The following is a 17,294-nucleotide window of genomic DNA, read 5'->3' on the forward strand; positions in this document are numbered from 1 at the left end:
CACTGCTGCATCGCCAGCACCTGAAAGTGAGCCTGGTTCCTAGCAGGGACTCAGTAAATATCTGCTGAGTGTATGTTTACCACAATTCTGTGATGCTGCCTTTCTCCTATCATCCCCGTTTCTCAGATGCAGACAGGTGAGCCCCAGGGTGCACAGCCAGCAAACCGCAGACTTAGGCTTGCAGGCTGACCTGTCTGCCTCTGAAGACTATGGCTGCCTCCCAGAGGCTGGCCCGACCTCAGGAATTTGGGTTCTTTGGACCTGTAAAGTGTTGTCAGTGACTCCCAGGCTGGGCTGCTCTGTGCAAGAACCCACTTCTCATCTTCCAGACTGTTTCCATCCACCCTTTGGTTCGCCTTTAGTCTTAAGCATGGAAAAGATGCAAGGAGAGAGAAGAAACAAGAGGTTAGGCAAGCCAGTTTCCAGCCCTGCCTCTGCCATTAACTCAAAAGACACAGAGCCTTCAGAAATACACCCATATATTTATGGCCAATTTCTTTCTTTCTTTCTTTCTTTCTTTCTTTTTTTTTTTTTTTTGCATGGGCAGGCACCGAGAATCAAACCCAGGTCTCCGGCATGGCAGGCGAGAACTCTGCCACTGAGCTACGGCTGCCTGCCTGCCAACTGACTTTTTTTAGTTTTTTTTTAGGTTTTTGTGTGTCAATTGACTTTCGATAAGAATGCCAAGTCCATTCAATAGGGAAAGAACAGTCTCTCTAAGAAATGTTCCTGGGAAACTGGATATCCACAAGGAAAAGAATGAAGTTGGGCACTTCCCTCATGCCATATATAAAAATTAACTCAAAATGGATCAATAACCTAAATATGAGACTATAAATACAAAACTATATACATATAAACTATAAAAAAACTTTATATAAACTATAAAAAATATAAATATAAAACTCTTAGAATAAAACTTAGAAACATATATTTAGGACCTTGGATTAGACAATGGATTCTTTACACCAAAAGCATGAGCAACGAAAGGAAAAACAGATAAACTGCACTTTCTCAGAATTAAAAACTTGTGAATCAAAGGACATTATCAAAAAAGTGAAACGCAGCCTACAGAATGGGAGAATATATTTAGATATTCTCAGGCATATATATAGTTGATAAGGGTTTACTACCCAGAATCTAAAAGAATTCTTGTAACTTAACAACAAAATTCTTGTAATTAATTCCTGTAACTTAACAACAAAAAGACAACCCAGTTAAAAATATGGGATGATATTTGCATAGATATTTCTCCAAAAAAAATTACACAAATGGCCAATAAGCATATGAAAAAATGTTCAAGATTATTAGCCATTAGGGAAATGCAAATCAAGACCATAATGATACAACCTCACACCCATTAGTTATGGCTATTATTAAAAAAATGAAAAATAAGTGTTGGCAAGGATGCGGTGAAATAGGAACACTCATATATTGTTGGTAGGAATGTAAAATGGTACAGCCACTGTGGAAAACAGTTTAGTGGTTCCTCGAAAAGTTAAACACAGACTTACCATATGACTCGGCAATCCTACTTTTAGATATATACCTCAAAGAATTGAAAGCAGAGACTTGGAGACATATTTACACACTGATGTTAGCAGCGGCATTATTCACAATAGCCAAAAGATACAAACAACTTAAGACCCCATCAATATACAAATGGATAAACAAAATGTCATATATGCAAACAATGGAATATCATTCAGCTGTAAAAAGGAATGAACTTCTGATACATGCTGCAATATGGATGAGCCTTGAAAACATTATGCTAAGTGAAATAAGCCAGATGCAAAAGAACAGATATTGTATGATTTCATATACATGAAATGACTAAAATAAGCAAATTCATAGAGACAGAAAGTGGATTACGGCCACCAGAATTATAGAAAAGGGGAATGGGGAGTCAATACTCAGTGGGTACTGGGTTTCTATTTGGGGTGATGGAAAAGTTTTGGTAATGGATGGTGTGTGATGGTAACACAACATTATAAATGTAGTTAATACCACTGAATTGCATAGTTGAAAATGATTAAAATAGGAAATTTTATGTAATATATACACAATAAAAATTAAAAAAAATAAAAAAAACCATGAAACCATACAGCACAAAGAGTGAACTCTAATGTAAAGTATAGACTTTAGATAACAGTATAAATCTAATTATATCAGTTCATCAAATGTAACGAATGTACTGCACTCATGCAAAATGTTAATAATAGGGAACAGGCTGGCTATGGTGGCTCAGCAGGCAGAGTGCTCACCTGCCATGCCAGAGGACCTGGGTTCGTTTCCCAGTGCCTGCCCATGTAAAAAAAAAAAAAAGAAAAAAGAAAAAAATAATAATAGGGAACACTGTGTGTGTGTTTGGGGGGCTGGGTATCAACACTCGGCACTGTCTGTCTAGAGAAAAATTATGTATTTTCTGCCTAATTCTTCTGTAAACCTACAACTGCTCCAAAAATTAAAATCCATTTACATCCAAGACTCTCAAAGCACTCCAAACAGGATAAATACAAACAGACCCACACTGTGACTTACTATAATCAAACTGTCAAATGCCAACGATGAAGAGAGAATTCTGAAAGCCACAGCAGAGAAGCAATGTGATACATAGAAAGGAGCCTCAATGAGATTGAGGGCCAATTTCTCATCAGAAACCATGGAGCCAGAAGGCGGTGGAGTAACATATTGAAAGTGCTGAAAGCATTTGAAACCAAGAATTCCATATCCAGCAAAACCACCTTTCAAAAATGAGGAAGAGATTAAGACATTTTCAGATAAACAAAAGCAGACGGAGTTCATCACCACTAGACCAGCCCAACAAGGAATACTAAAGAGAGTTGTAGAAGTTGAAAGGAGAGAATAGATCATTGATCCAACCCATATGAGTAAATAAAGATCTCCAGTAAGGGTAATAACATGAGTTAATACAAACGCCAGTACTATTGTATTTCTGGTTTGTAATCCCACTTTTTACTCCTTACAGGATCTAAAAGGCAAACGTATAAAATGTAATGAGAATTCCGTGGTTTCGGACTCATATATATAAGCATGTCAATTGTGAAAAAGCTACATACAGGTGGAGGTATGGAGGGGTACAGAAACATAGTTTGTGAATGCTATTTAAGTCAAACTGGTATCAAATCAAATGAGATTATTACAGATTTAGGATGTTAAATTTAAGATCCACAGTGACTACAAAGAAAATATCAGAGAATAAGCAAGCTCAGAGACGGAAATTGAAGACAGGTTGCCAGGGGTGGGGGCACAGGGAATGGGAACTAAATGCAAAATGGGCAGAGGGGGGCGGGCCGCGGTGGCTCAGCGGGCAAGAGTGCTTGCCTGCCGTGCCGGAGGACCCCGGTTCGATTCCCGGCCCCAGCCCATGTAAAAAACAAACAAACAAAACAAAATATAATAAAAACAAGAAAATGTTTAAAAATGTTTCCCTTTCTTCCTCCCTTCCTTCCTTCCCTTCCTTTCCTCCCTCTCTCTAAAAAAAAAAAAAAAAAAAAATGGGCAGAGGGTTTCTGTTTGGAGAGATGGAAAAGTTTTAGTGATGGAGAGCGGTGAGCATTCTGCAACACTGTGATGTGATCAATCCCACTGAATGGTATGTTTGCAAGTGGTTGAGATGGGAATTTATGTTATATATATGTTCCCACAATTAAAAAAAAAGAGCAACTAGAGAGACAATGACTATTAAATGCAATACATGATCCTGGATAGGATCCAACAAGGTGAGAGAAAAGCTCAAAAGGACATTATGCAGAGTTGAGAGCGACTCTGGAGGTCACTCTTATGTATGCTTCAGTTAGACATTGCTTCCTATCATAACTTGCCAAACCCCAACCAAAACCACTCCAGCCAATCTTAAAGAGCATACAGGGCAATATATAAGATTCTACAAAGGTTCCATGCAATAGGGTAATTTTCAGCAACCTACAAACTCCAGATGGGTCCCTGGACCAGATAAGTCCTGAAATCTAGAGGGCCCACCTTCTCCAGAACATCAGCCAGTTCCATCTCTGTGCCCCATATTATTGACAGCCCCTTCCAACATGAAAAATTTAGAATGGCCATAGCCCAAATTCCCCTCAAGAGTGGGATAGAAAGATCAAAGGTGATGGTAGAGTTATACAGAGAAGGAAGGGTTTAAAACACAAATATGATTGCTGAATCATTAAATTGATATTTCTTTTAGTCCCCAGTATCTTGGAGCAGCTAGAAGAAAAAAACTAAAATTGTGGAATTATAACCTATATCAAACTCTGAAATCTGTTCTACAACTAATTGTAGTGCTGTGCTTTGAAATTTATTATTTTTTTTGTATACATGTTATTTTTTCACACACACAAAAAGTTGATTGTGATGATAAAAAATATATATTTATTCCTTCTAGCCTCCTATATTCTGGAGCAGCCAGGAGGCAAAAATCTGAGCGGATCATATGGTAGCCTATGACACTCTGGGATCTGTCCTATAACTATCTGCTGAAGAGTGCTTTGAAAACTATTGCTTTTTTCTTTCTTTGCTTTGTATATGTGTCATATTATACAATTTAAAAAGTAAAAAAAAAAAAAAGGACATTATGGGGACATGAAAAAACTGGTCTATAGATTGTAAGCGTTATATCAATGTTAAATTTCTTGAATGTGATAACTGCACATAAGGGGGTTACATAAGTGAATATCCTTGTTTTTAGACAGCATTAAGTGTTCAAAGAGCATGATATGAACAACCTACACTCAAATGGTTAGAAAACTGATTGACAGACAAGCAGATAAACAGACAGACAGAAAGACAGACAGATAGATACAGGAAATGTAATATATGACAAAATGTTAAAATTGGTAGATCTGGGTATCCAGAGGGATAGGGGTACGCTAGAGTTCTTTGTATAGAGTTTGTTTTATTTTTGTAATTGTCCTGTAAGTTTGAAATTATTTCATAAAAAAATTTTTTTGAATAAAGTTATTTAAAAAAAAAGACAGCCTCTCTAGGCCTCAGTTACCTCATTTGTAAATCAGAGGGGATGAACTTGCAGAGTGGCAGAGGACAGGGCAATGGTAAAGAACATGGGCTCTGGGATCAAAATGACCTGAGGTCCAACACTGACTGTGCGACTCTGGGCAAGTTACACACTTCTCTGAGCCTCAGCTTCTTCTCCTGCAAAATGGATGCATCAAGACTCACCTCCTATGAGTTTTGTGACGATGAAACAGGATAATATACATACAACTCTAAGCCAAGTGACTGGCACAAAATACATACTCCATAAAGAGAGCCATCATCCATAATTCAAACTTCTATGCCTGATGAAAAGGTTACCTTTACAGGGGAGATGAGTAAGTCCATTTCTGCCTTTCACTATATGTTCACTGAGCAGGGAACTTCCTGACCTCCTAGGACTTGGATGTTTGAATTCTTTTCCCCTCGCAAGAAAGACTCGGAAAGCTGAAGACAAGATTTTTTACTGCACACATCCTCCCAGCCAGAGACAAAGGTGTTGATTTCTGCAGCTGCGCTGGGGGATAAAAATCAATAGAACACAGCCCAGACAAACATCCCACCCCATGTCCCCCAGCTGGGAATGTGGCCGACAGTAAAGTGCTCATATTAACCAGACTTTCTGCTCAATCCCCATGATTATCCTTCTTCCTGTGCATATTATGATGTTCTGGGTACCCAATTTGATTTTCAGGTCCCACGACTCAGAGGTTAATGAAATCACGCCTTGCTCTTACACAGCCCCCTTACTCTCAAAGCTCAGGCCTCTGCCAGGGAGGGGAGAAGGGGAAATGAGATCATAGCGTCCGATTCCTCTTCAAAGCTTAGCCATGGAGAGAAGCAACTGAAATTATGTTTTTCTTATCTTTTCTGTACCCGGATCTTCATTGCCACACCTCTACTCAGTGGTTTTGCTTTTTCTGCTTGCATACATGAAGTAATGGGACACTCCCTTCATTACAAAGCAGCCCATACCTTCTTGGAGAGCTATGATTGTTGGAAAATTCCTTATAGAAATAATGAGAGATATACGCAAGCATGTGTGTTCAAGAATATTCATGGCAAAATTATTTAGAGTGGCATAATATTGGAAATAATGTCTCCTTAAATAGGGCTGTTCATACAGCGCAGCCATCAAAAGCCATGTTTGACTTCCCCATCTGGGGAATTCCTAATATTCTCACAAGCAGTGGGGACAACCAATTCAATAGGCTAGACCCTCAAACTTGGGGGTCGCCCCTACGAAAATTATCCCTGCAAAGAAGAAGCTAAGCCTACTTAGGATTATGTCTAAGAGTGACCCCCAGAGAACTGCATCTGTTGCTCAGATGTTGCCTCTCTCTTTAAGCCAACTCGGTAGGTAAACTCACTGCCCTCCCCGCTACGTGGGACACGACTCCCAGGGCTGTAAATCACCCTGGCAACGTGGGACCTGACTACCTGGGATGAGCCAGGACCCAGAATCATGAGATTGAGAAAGCCTTCTTGACCAAAAGAGGGACGAGAGAAATAATTTGAAGTTTAAGTAGCTGAGAAATTTCAAACAGAGTCTAGAGGTTATCCTGGAGGTTATTCTTAAGCATTATATGGACATTCCTTTTTAGTTTATGGTGTACTGGAGTGGCTAGATGAAAGTACCTGAAACTGTTGAACTGTATCCCAGTAGCCTTGATTCTTGAAGACAATTATATAACTATATAGCTTTTATAAAGTTACCACGTGATTGTGAAAACCTTTTTTGTCTGATACTCCCTTTATCCAGGGTATGGACAGAGAGTAAAAAAATAAGGACAATAAATAAATAAATAACAGGGGGGTGGAATAAGGGGTTAAAAAAATTGGGTAGATTGCAATGCTAGTGGGTCAATGAGAGGGAGAGGTAAGGGGTATGGGAGGTATGGGTTTTTTCTTATGTCTTTTTAGTTCATTTTCTGTAATGATGCAAATGTTCTAAAATTATCATAATGATGAATACACAGCTATGTGATGATATCGTGAACCACTGATTGTATACTTTGGACAGACTGTATGGTACGTGATGATACCTCAATAAAAACATTTTTTTAAAAGCCACGTTTGATAACATGAGAATACACCCATGATAGAATGTGAAATGAAAGAGCATCTTACAAAATATAATATATAATGTGATCCTGATTTCATTAAAATAGACATAGAGGGAAAGTGAGAGAGAGAGAGAGAGAGAGAGAGAGAGAGAGAGAGACCCAGAAAAGAAATGGGAAAGACATATACAAAAGGAAATACACTTTTTCCTTTGTGGTGGGATTATGAGTAATGCCTGTCTTATGCTTAAACATCTGCATATTTTCTAAAATATTTTCTAAAATAGCCACTAAATTCGTGTTGTAAGAGAAAATTTCTAATATTGAGCCAATAGTGTTTCCCTATAGCATCCAGCCATTCATTCTAGTTCTTTCTCCTGGGGCTCAATAAAAGTTAATCAAACAAATAAGAAACAAGCCTCACTCCTCTTCTAAACAGTAATAATATAGTAAAATGTTTGTTGAATATTTGCGCTGAAGCCCTTCAACACCATACCTTACGAACTCCTTGTGAAACCACTCGGTGAGGTTCTATCACTATTCCCATTTTACAGATGGGAAAACTGAGGCTGTTGTACGTACTGCCCAAGCTGACTCTCTTAGTAAATGGCACAACTGGGGCTTAATTCCAGGTTAGTCTAGCTCTGACATGTAGGCACTGTTCTCCTTCAGAGGTCTGCAGACAGCAATCTGCCTTCCTTCCCTGGCCCTGTAACTCACTTCTCTAAGCAGACATCCACAGCTCTCCATCCCTTGAGTGTCTCATGGACAGCAGTGGCAGAGTGGATATGGAATGTTTTGGAGTCAGAATGAACTAGGTTTGAATCTCAACTGTGAGAGGTACTTGCTCCCTCTGAGCCTGTGTCTTCACCAGTAAATGAGAATATAAGTTCCCTGTTGCAGGGCTGCTCTGCTGCTTGGACAACCTCTGGCATGTGAAGGAGGCTGAGGAATGGGGTCCTCAGTGTCCCCAGTGATCCTGTGGACTCAACCCGAATGCCTGGGAGTCACGCTCCTGCCCCTCCAGGGAAAGAGCAGGAGACCTGGGAAGTGGCAGGCTCTGGGACCAGGCCAGGAGGCACAGAGGAGCACCAGCCAGCTGCTGCTGCCTCTCCCTGCTCAGCTTCTCGGGACGTCAGCGGGCTTGGCTCCCTGCTTCCCGTAGGTCCCATGGCACCCCATTTTACAAAGGAGGCAACTGAGGCCAGGGTTTCAGTGGCCCATTCAAGCCCCACAGCTCGCTTTCCATTGCCCCGAGCCAGCCTCTCTGGTTTCCCACACTGTGTCCCTCCCCATCCAATCCACCCCTCATGCCCCACACCAGATTTGTTCTCCTGAAAAACGTTCTGTACAAACTGCTCCAAAATCTTCTTCCCCATCAATGATCTGTGACCCAAAGCTCCCTCATTTCCCATCCTGTCTGCCTCAGCACCCCCTGCTCAGACTGTACTCTGGCCTCAGCACAGCCTCTGGCCCCCACCAGAGCCTTAGATGAGAAGTTGGGGGGGGGGGAGCTGTCTTCTGGCCTCTCCACAGTCTTCCCTCTCCAACCCTTGATCAGAACTACTCCCCCCCCCCCCACCCGGTTACCTGGGCCTGGTCCCTAAAGTTCCTCTAACTTTTTTTTTGTATGCTGTATGGTGGGGTCATGTTTCAGTATTTTTCCATGTGAGTATCCCGTTATTACAGCACCATTTGTTGAATTGTTGTTTGTTTGAAAAGTCAAGATCTGTTTTCTTTTTGCTTTTATTTTTTTTTTTTTGGCATAGGCAGGCTCCGGGAATCGAACCCAGGTCTCCAGCATGGCAGGCAAGAATTCTGCCACTGAGCCTCCGTCGCCCCCACTGACTTTTTTTTTTTATGTTGACCATCTCCTTTTTTAAAAAAAATTTATTTATTAATTAAAAAAATTAAGAACAAAAACATTAACATATCATTCCGTTCTACATAAATAATCAGTAATTCAATATCATCACATAGTTGCATATTCATCATTTCTTAGCACATTTGCATCAATTCAGAAAAAGAAATAAAAAGACAACAGAAAAAATTTAAGGCATCTTCTGTCCTTTCTGACACAGTTTAAATCAACCAACCATCCCTGGACAATCATCACCATGAGAAAGAAAACAGATCCAAGGTGCTCAGACCGTTCACCTGAATTAGGCCATAGCTCTGGTAAAACACCTGTAAGATAATAGCTGGTAATTTTAAAAACTATATTTTTCAATTTTGACATGCATTTCCTGGACATTTTCTAGCATATATTTTTTTAATCCACCAGAAAAGTAAAAAAAAAAAAAAGACAACAGAAAAAGAAATAAAAAGATAACAGAGAAAAAAAAAAGATTATACATACCATACCCCTTACCCCTCGCTTTCATTTCCCATTGGCTTTTGCAATATGCCAGGAATTAGGGAATTCAGAGACTGTCAGCAGACTCATGGCTGGCTCCCCAGAGCCCAGCCCTTCTACTCTGGCCCCTGCAGCCCCTCCATCCTCAACGCCACACAGGCCTGGGCACTCTCAGGTTAGCTTCGGGGAACTTCCCTGCCCCCTGCAGCTCAGCTTCTGAGCCTTTCTTTGCTCATGCTGTTTCCTCTACCTGGAATGACCTGCCCTCACCTCTCCAAGTAGCCAGCTCCTGCTTCCCCATCATGACTCAGCCCACGCAGCACCTCCTCTGGGAAACCATCCTGGACCACCCCCTCACCGGCTGGCTCAGGTGCCTCCCCTGGGCTGCCATAGTCCCAGGAAGCTGCAATTATCACTGGAGCTGTTACTCACCAGGAGGTCCTATGATGCATGGCTTGGTAGGATTCAAGGGCCATATCTGCGGCTCTGAGAGTCTGTGGGCAGTGGGAACTAAGGCTGGACAGGCCTAGCAAGGCTCAGAAGCAGCAAATGCTTGTTGGATGAGTAAATGTGTAGCTGATGCAGGGAGTGGGAAAGGACCCAAGGCAGAGAATGTAGATAATGAGGCCTCCTGCTCTCTCCACCTGCAGCAGCTGCAGGGATGCTGGTTAATCACAGCACTGACATGTATTTAGGGCCTATTTAGCACCAGGTTGTGTGTTACAGCCTTTACATGCATGACCTCATTTAATCCTCCTAGCAACCTATTATGATCACCCCAATTTCACAAATGATGAAATGAGGCTCACCGGGATGTAGTAGAGCTGGGATCAAGACCAGGCTCTCCCTGACCCCCAGCCGTGACCTCTACCACCACTGTGTCACCTCAGTGGGCGCTCTCCTGGCCCAGAGGCCCTGATCTGGATCCCCCAGTCCAAACAAGAGAAGAGAGGGAGGCAAGAAGGCAAGAGGCTCACTCTGGGCTTCTTAAACCATGATGGGGACTTTGCATTCCCAATCCTACAAAGTTGACCCCTGAACACTTTGCTAGCAGCTCCTGGCACCTCAGGAGTAGATGGAGAGAACACACTGGACCCCTTCGTTACCCATTGTGACGCAGCCCTGGTCCATGCTGTCCAGTCCAACACTCCCTGTTGCAGTTGCCTCTGATGGCAACATATGTTTTTCAGGATCTCCAAGAAAAAGATACCTGGAAGTATGTACTATATTCACATTTTACAGATGAAGAAACTGAAGTACAGAGAGGCAATGCAACGGGCTAATGATCTTAATAAGTGGCAGAATCAGCATTTGATATAGGGAGAAAAGCCAGAAGAGACGTAGGCTGAGGAACACACCATGGGGCAGAGAAACATGCAATCTGAGACAGTTACATAGGGCAGCCAGGGGCTGGGAAGAGACAAGAGAAGAGGAGGAGGCACTGCCGAGTGCAAACCTGCAGACACCTAAATCAGGGAAAGAAGACAGGGAAGGGCTGTGGGAACAGAAGAGGCAAAGTAGAAAGCCACTAGTTCCATTCTGCCCACATTCTGGGATGGGCAAATCAAGACTTTCTGGGCTACATGGAGAAGAGATGGGGTTGCCTGCCAGAGAAACAGTCTGTACTAAGCCTGCCACACTCTGTCCTGCCCAGAGTGCTGCCAATGGGGACTCTCTGAGATGCCAGCACCCACCCAGAAGGAGGGGTTGTTCAGTGTCTTCTCAGAGGGCCAGGGCACCCCCAACGCCACATCGGAGTCACCACGATGGCAGGAGCAGGGAGTGATGCTCTGCTTTGGGAACCAGATGTCACCCAAAATTCTGCTCCCACTTCATGGAAGCCTCACTCCTAGGAATCACAGGCTGTCTGCTAGGAGTGCATCTCCCAGAGGCCCCTGGTCGTGTAAAGGATGAGTGGACTTCTGTGGAGCACCCATGGAAGCAGGAAAGATCTAGGATGTGGGGGAGGAGGGAATGGAGAGAGCTTCATGAGCTGGGATTCTGAGTTTCCCTGTGTTCTCTTACTTCAGCCCCTCATCCATGCCAAGCTTCTCCTGTCACAGGCTCTTCCCTTAGCTTTTTACTTAATTACCTCCTCATTCTTCATCACAGAGACCTTCTCTGTCCTCCCTGACCAGGTGAGACTTCCCCTCCTCCTGCTCTGGGGGCTCCCAAAGTCCTTAGCACAGCTGCAAATGTATATTTATTGAGTGACTAACTGACGAATGTCTAAGACTCCTACCAGACCTTAAGCTTCATGAGGGCAGAGATGGTTATTTTTTTCCCTCCCCATTGTATCTCAGTATCTAGCACAATACATCCACAGAATTCTCTGGAATGAATTCATTCTTTTCATTCCTTCACACAGAGACCCTTTCATAAAAAAGCTTAGGATCTAAGGGGCTCTTCTATTACACATTATCTCATTTAATCCTCACCACAAACCTAGATGCATTATTGTGATTCTCACTTTACAGATGAGGAAATGAGCTTCACAGATGTGAAGTCGCTAGTCCAACTGCACAGCAAGTAAGCAGCTTTGAACTCAGGATTTAAATTTAGATCCATATGGCTCCAGAATCCCAGCACTGCCCTCTATATCACCCTGCCTTCCTGCTCCTCAAGTTCCCTGGATCTTCCCTTTGCAAACCTTCCCCTGCAAAAGTTCACAACTAATAAGCAGAATTAACCATCCTATCATTCACTCATGCAGCCAATCAACCAACTCTTATTTTTCGTGCTAGGCTCTGTACTGGATGCCAGGAAACCAGAGACAGGTGAGAGTTCAAAGAATTCTTAAGGAGACTGGAGGCTTTTCTCTATCCTGGGCTGCCCTCTCCCCACCACTCTTGAGATTTTCCACGCAGCCTAACCTCAGCCTTCCTCTCGGTGGGGAAGGACTATATGCCAGCCCCCTAAAACTCAAAAGCCCAACATCAGTTCGGATCACAGTTCTTATGTCTCTACCATTCTCTAAAAATTCTAAGACAAAAGAGGAGGAACGAATTTTGCACCCCTCCTTCCATGCAATGAACTGACTGACACTCCTACCCCAGGCAGCTCTGGAAAAAGTTCTAGACTTGGAGTCACAAGACCAGAGTTCTAGCTGAGGAAAACAAGTCATCTTGCCTCTCTCTGAGCCACAGAAACCTCATCTGAAAACTGAGAAGGAGAATGATGATGATGATCTCTACTGCCTGGTCCAACGGCTGTTGGTGAGGATTAAATAATTCAGAACCAGAGATACAGTTATCACATAAATGGTCGGCCAGGGAAATATCGTAGCAGCATGGGGACCTATGGAGACCAGCAATGTTGTAAGACGATTTGGGGAGGATGGTTGGAAGTGCACCTAGCAGGCTGAGCCCAGAGCCTCTCCAGAGTAGACTCTCAGAAGTGGGAGGCCCTCCCCTTGCTCACTGGTGGTAGAGGGATGTGTGCTCATCAACCCACCAACCACAGGGCCCTGGAGCAGGGGCTGCAAAAGGAACTGAACACACCAAGGCTCAGCTTTCCCCAGGCTTGAGCACCTGGAGCTCCCCTAGAGACAGCGGATGCCAGGAGCCTGGAACTCTCCAGCTAGCAATACTCAACAGCTACCCTCAGCACAAGCACCTCCCTCCCTTTCTCTCCTTTAATGGGCACTGGATTCTGCAGAATCTGGAAAATTCCTCCTGTTCATCATACACATGGCTTTCAGTTACTGGGGCCAAGCACCAGGCCAGCTACATTACATTTTCTCTTTCACTGATATTTCACAATACCCTGTTGAAGGTTCTATTACTTTCATTGCATAGATTAGGAAACTGAGGCTCAGAGAGGCTAATGACTTGCCCAAGTCTTAGAGTGAATATATGGCAGAGCTAGGATTAATGCTCAGGTTGTCCTAACCATAAAACCTTTGCTGCCTCCGAAGACAAAGAGGAGAGAGTGACTAATAAAAATGTAAAACAAAGATCATATCTGCCTGTTACTTGGGGGAATTTTCCCACTGTAGCCGGGGGTGAGTCATTGAAAGCACAGGAAATTCCTGAACCCTCCACTTTTCCTAGGGAAGCAAGGATGCTGCTACTGATGCCAAAGGTCTCTCAACACTCCCACATCCCACCTCTCCATGCCCCAGCACACAATGCTCCGCCCTGCAGAGACCCCATACTTTGGAATTCTTACTTATCAACTGAGGAGTTAGGGTCTCTCTTTTTCAGACTGGGAAACTGAGGCAGATGGGAGGTAGGATGGAGGAATGAGCCCCCCACTGTAATGGGCATCAGAGACTAGGCTGAGACCACAGTTCACATTCAGCCTCTGAGTCCACAATCTGCTGTCTGCACTGTCTAGTGACACCACTGCCCAGAGAGGTTTAGGGTTTAGAGGTCAACCAGCATGGACAACCCATCTCCAATTAACAATAAACACCAGGGCACCTGTGATGTTATAAGGATGGGAGTTTCCTCTCAACCCTTTTTGCCTGTGTTTGAGCTAACCGGGTTGGGTCAGGAGGGCTGCTTCTGGGGCAAGCTGATGACATTTTAGACTCTCTGAAAAGGTCTTGGAACTGTACATAGATACTAAAAAGAGAACCTCACTTTCCTGGGTGAAGGCACAAACTCCACTCCAGCCCAAACATACCACTGCTGTACCTGGCCAAAAAAAAAAAGATGGGGGGGAGGAGAAAACGGGAGAGGGCATTTGTGAGGAGGATCTGGGGCCTTTCTGAATCATGTCCAGACTTCCTGACTGGAAGGCTTACTAGGGAAAGGAGCAGGAACCGACTGTGACCATCAGACCCACAGCGGCCGTGGGTCACTGGCAAATGCAAACACAGTTGTGCAAACATACATCTCTGACGCCACTTTGGAAACCCTAGGGTTTCAGGGGGTTGACAAAAAATAACACAGTCATACTGTCACATTCTCATACATGGAGAATCACAAACTGACACACGCCAATACAGGGACTCCAATAGACCATCACCAAATGTAAATTGGTAAGTGTCCTCACAAATGCCCACCCTACCTGTACGGTAGGTACCCACACACTCTCCCCCAGAATTCCACGGCACCTTGACGCACCTCCACCCACTGCAGCCAGGTCTTAGAAGTCCAGACATACAATACATTTGTACTGTCACAAACACAGAATCACTCACTCACAAACTGACAGTCACACAAACTGTCACCAAACTGTCTCACACACCCTGCTGTAGCAACAAGGGGATGCCAAAAGAAGATCAAATGTTAATTTCGCTAAATGCGCGCGTGCACACACACACACACACACACACACACACACACACACACACACACAGATTCCTGCGTCCCACTCTCGCATGGGCAGGGGCCAGTGGACCCTGGGCGTCTCCTGCAGGAAATGCAGAGATCCAGAGAGTGTGGAGTTTGGGATCAGCGTCCCAGTCCGCGGTCCCCACCCTCACCCCGGGGTCCAGTCCACGGCGCCATCCTATAGAGGACTCACCGGACGATGCCGAACATGACGAGCACGTTGCCCAGCAGCCCCACGGCGCACACCGCCGAATAGAGCGCGGTGATGGCGATGGCCAGGGCGAGGGATGAGGCGCTCCGTGCGCCCGGCGACCCCGACGCATTGGCGCCGGCACTCGGGAATGCGCTGGGGAAGGCGTCCGACGCGTTGGCGAGGAGCGGGGGCTGCAGCTCGGCGTCAGCGGAGGGGGCCGGCTCCATGGCTGCCGGGCGGCCGGGGCCGAGTCCTTCCCCACCGTGCGCCCTGGGCGCAGGGACACGGTGCGAGGGGCGCGCGAAGTGCCGTGGCCGCGGCCCCGACGCCGCCGGCTGCAGCGCCCCTGCGGCCGCCCCGCTTTCTGCGAGCCTCCTGCGGCTGTCTCACCGCTCGCCCCGGCCCTGCCACTGGCGCACGCCCACTCTCCTTGCCCTGAGCGCTCGGAGCCAGGAGCCGCTGCGGGCTCCTCGGACGCGCCCGCCGCGCGCACCACGTGGCCCGGAGGCGGCCGCCAGTCTGCGCCCGCGACCGGGGGCGGGCGCGGCACCAGCGGCTCGGAACTGGGTGGGGGAGGCCTCCCACCCTCTACCCGAGGCTGCTCCGGGGCCCAAACTCCCGCCCCGCTCCCGCCAACCGGGGCTCACCTCCCCACCCTCTTTGCGGCTTTGGAGTCAGGAGAATCTGAATGGGAATCCCGCCTTTCTCCCCTTCACTAACGACCAGAGTGACCTCGAAAAAAGTGACCTAACCTCTCTCAACTGCATTTTCCTAGGCTGTTAAATGAGGATAATCGCACCACCTCCCTCAGAGGGTTGTTGGGGAGATTAAATAAGATGAGGTGGGTAAAGAATTTAGCTCAGTGCCAGGCACACAGTAAATAAATTGTTATTCCATGTTTTTTCTTTTACTCCATTCATTCACTCAGCACATTTCTAACTGCCTAATGCAAGAGCTAAGTGCTATCAGAGATCCCCGGGTGGGCAAACTCAGATGCTTACAGCCCACGGGGGAGACAGCAATTCTAAAATCACGCGAAGGAAGAAATACTTACAAATTGAGAAAAGTAAATATAAGGAATACAATCCAGTGGCAGGGTCTTTGAAACACTGGGGTAAGGACAGTTTCCCTGAGGAAATGACACAAGGTGAGATGTGAAGTTTGAAGAGAAACTAATTTAGGGAAGAAATAAGGGAAGAGTGTTCCAAATGAAACATATGTGCAAAGGTCCTGTGGCAGCAGGGAAACCTGTTGGTTTCCTGGAACTGAAAGGAGGCAAGGAAGCAGTGAATGCAGGGAGTGAGTTGGGGGAGAATGGGATGAGGTGGTGGGAAGAACCTAGAAGACTACCTTAATTACTCGGGCTGCTGTAGGAGCAGATGGAAGGGCCCCATCGGGTTAATTCATCCTTCTCACCCATATCCTCTGACCTACCAGCCTAGAACCGGAGGCATCATCTTCCTTGGGGGTCCTGCCCTTCCCAGAACATTCTCTCTATAGAGCATTACTCTGTTCCAAGACTATGATAAGCTCTTTATCCCATGTATCAACACTTGTAGTCAATTCTGTTATTATTATCACCATTTTACAGATGAGAAGATTGAGGATAGACCCCAGATTCTCATATGCTAATTATTTCTATCTGACCTTGTCTTCTCCTTTGAGGGACCAGGACTCATTGATCCCTGCACCTAAGAGAGGGCGGGGATCACAGCAGATGCTCAAGAAATGCTAGATGGATGAATAAAGGTACCCAGGGGGAATGGAGGGAGACAGCATTGGGGTTCCCACGCTCTAGGCTCCGGGGTGATGCTCTTGGTTCTGTGAGCGGCTGAGAAAAGATTCCTCACTCATATCACCCACTTGCCTGAGACGTCTCTCCATGCGCAAGTTGCCTCTTAACATTTCCAAGAAAGAATAAAGCCAGAATTCCTCCCAAGCTCACCCTTCTCTCCATTCTCTCTGCCCCACCTAGCTGCCGTCCAAGTCCCTAACTCAGCTACAGACGACCCCACCACCACCACAAGGCTTTGCCCCTAGACAATCTAAGGACTCATCAGACAGATTTTTGATCTGTGGTTACATGTGCAGCCAAAACTCCCTGCCCCATTCCAAAGACCCTAGTACTTGGAGACTTTTCTGGTGCCAAGAGAAACAGACAGGAAGCAGGAGGGAACATTATTGAAGTTATAATAATATAATTCTCTGCCTCTCCAGCAAACCAAGTTCTTCTTACCTCAGGACATTTGCACATTCTATCCCTTCTACCTGGAAGGCTCAGCCATTCCTCCAGGCTAAACATTGTTCATCCTTAAGTTTCAACTTAAATATCACTCTCTATGAAATTTCACTGACTCACCCACCTCCAACTAGACCCAGTCTCTTGT

General features: G+C 45.2%; 1 protein-coding gene across 1 annotated transcript in view; it reads right to left on the bottom strand.

Moving 5' to 3' along the window:
• The window catches only part of OPRD1 (opioid receptor delta 1), a 36,547-nt gene extending 21,413 nt beyond the window's left edge, over positions 1–15,134 (bottom strand). The window contains exon 1 of the mRNA XM_077137423.1: positions 14,908–15,134. Coding sequence (XP_076993538.1) covers positions 14,908–15,134 — 227 coding nt within the window. The remainder of the gene's footprint in view (positions 1–14,907) is intronic.
• Positions 15,135–17,294: the final 2,160 nt, after the last annotated feature.

The sequence above is a fragment of the Tamandua tetradactyla genome, chromosome 2 (assembly GCF_023851605.1).
Source record: "Tamandua tetradactyla isolate mTamTet1 chromosome 2, mTamTet1.pri, whole genome shotgun sequence".
Taxonomy (NCBI): domain Eukaryota; kingdom Metazoa; phylum Chordata; class Mammalia; order Pilosa; family Myrmecophagidae; genus Tamandua; species Tamandua tetradactyla.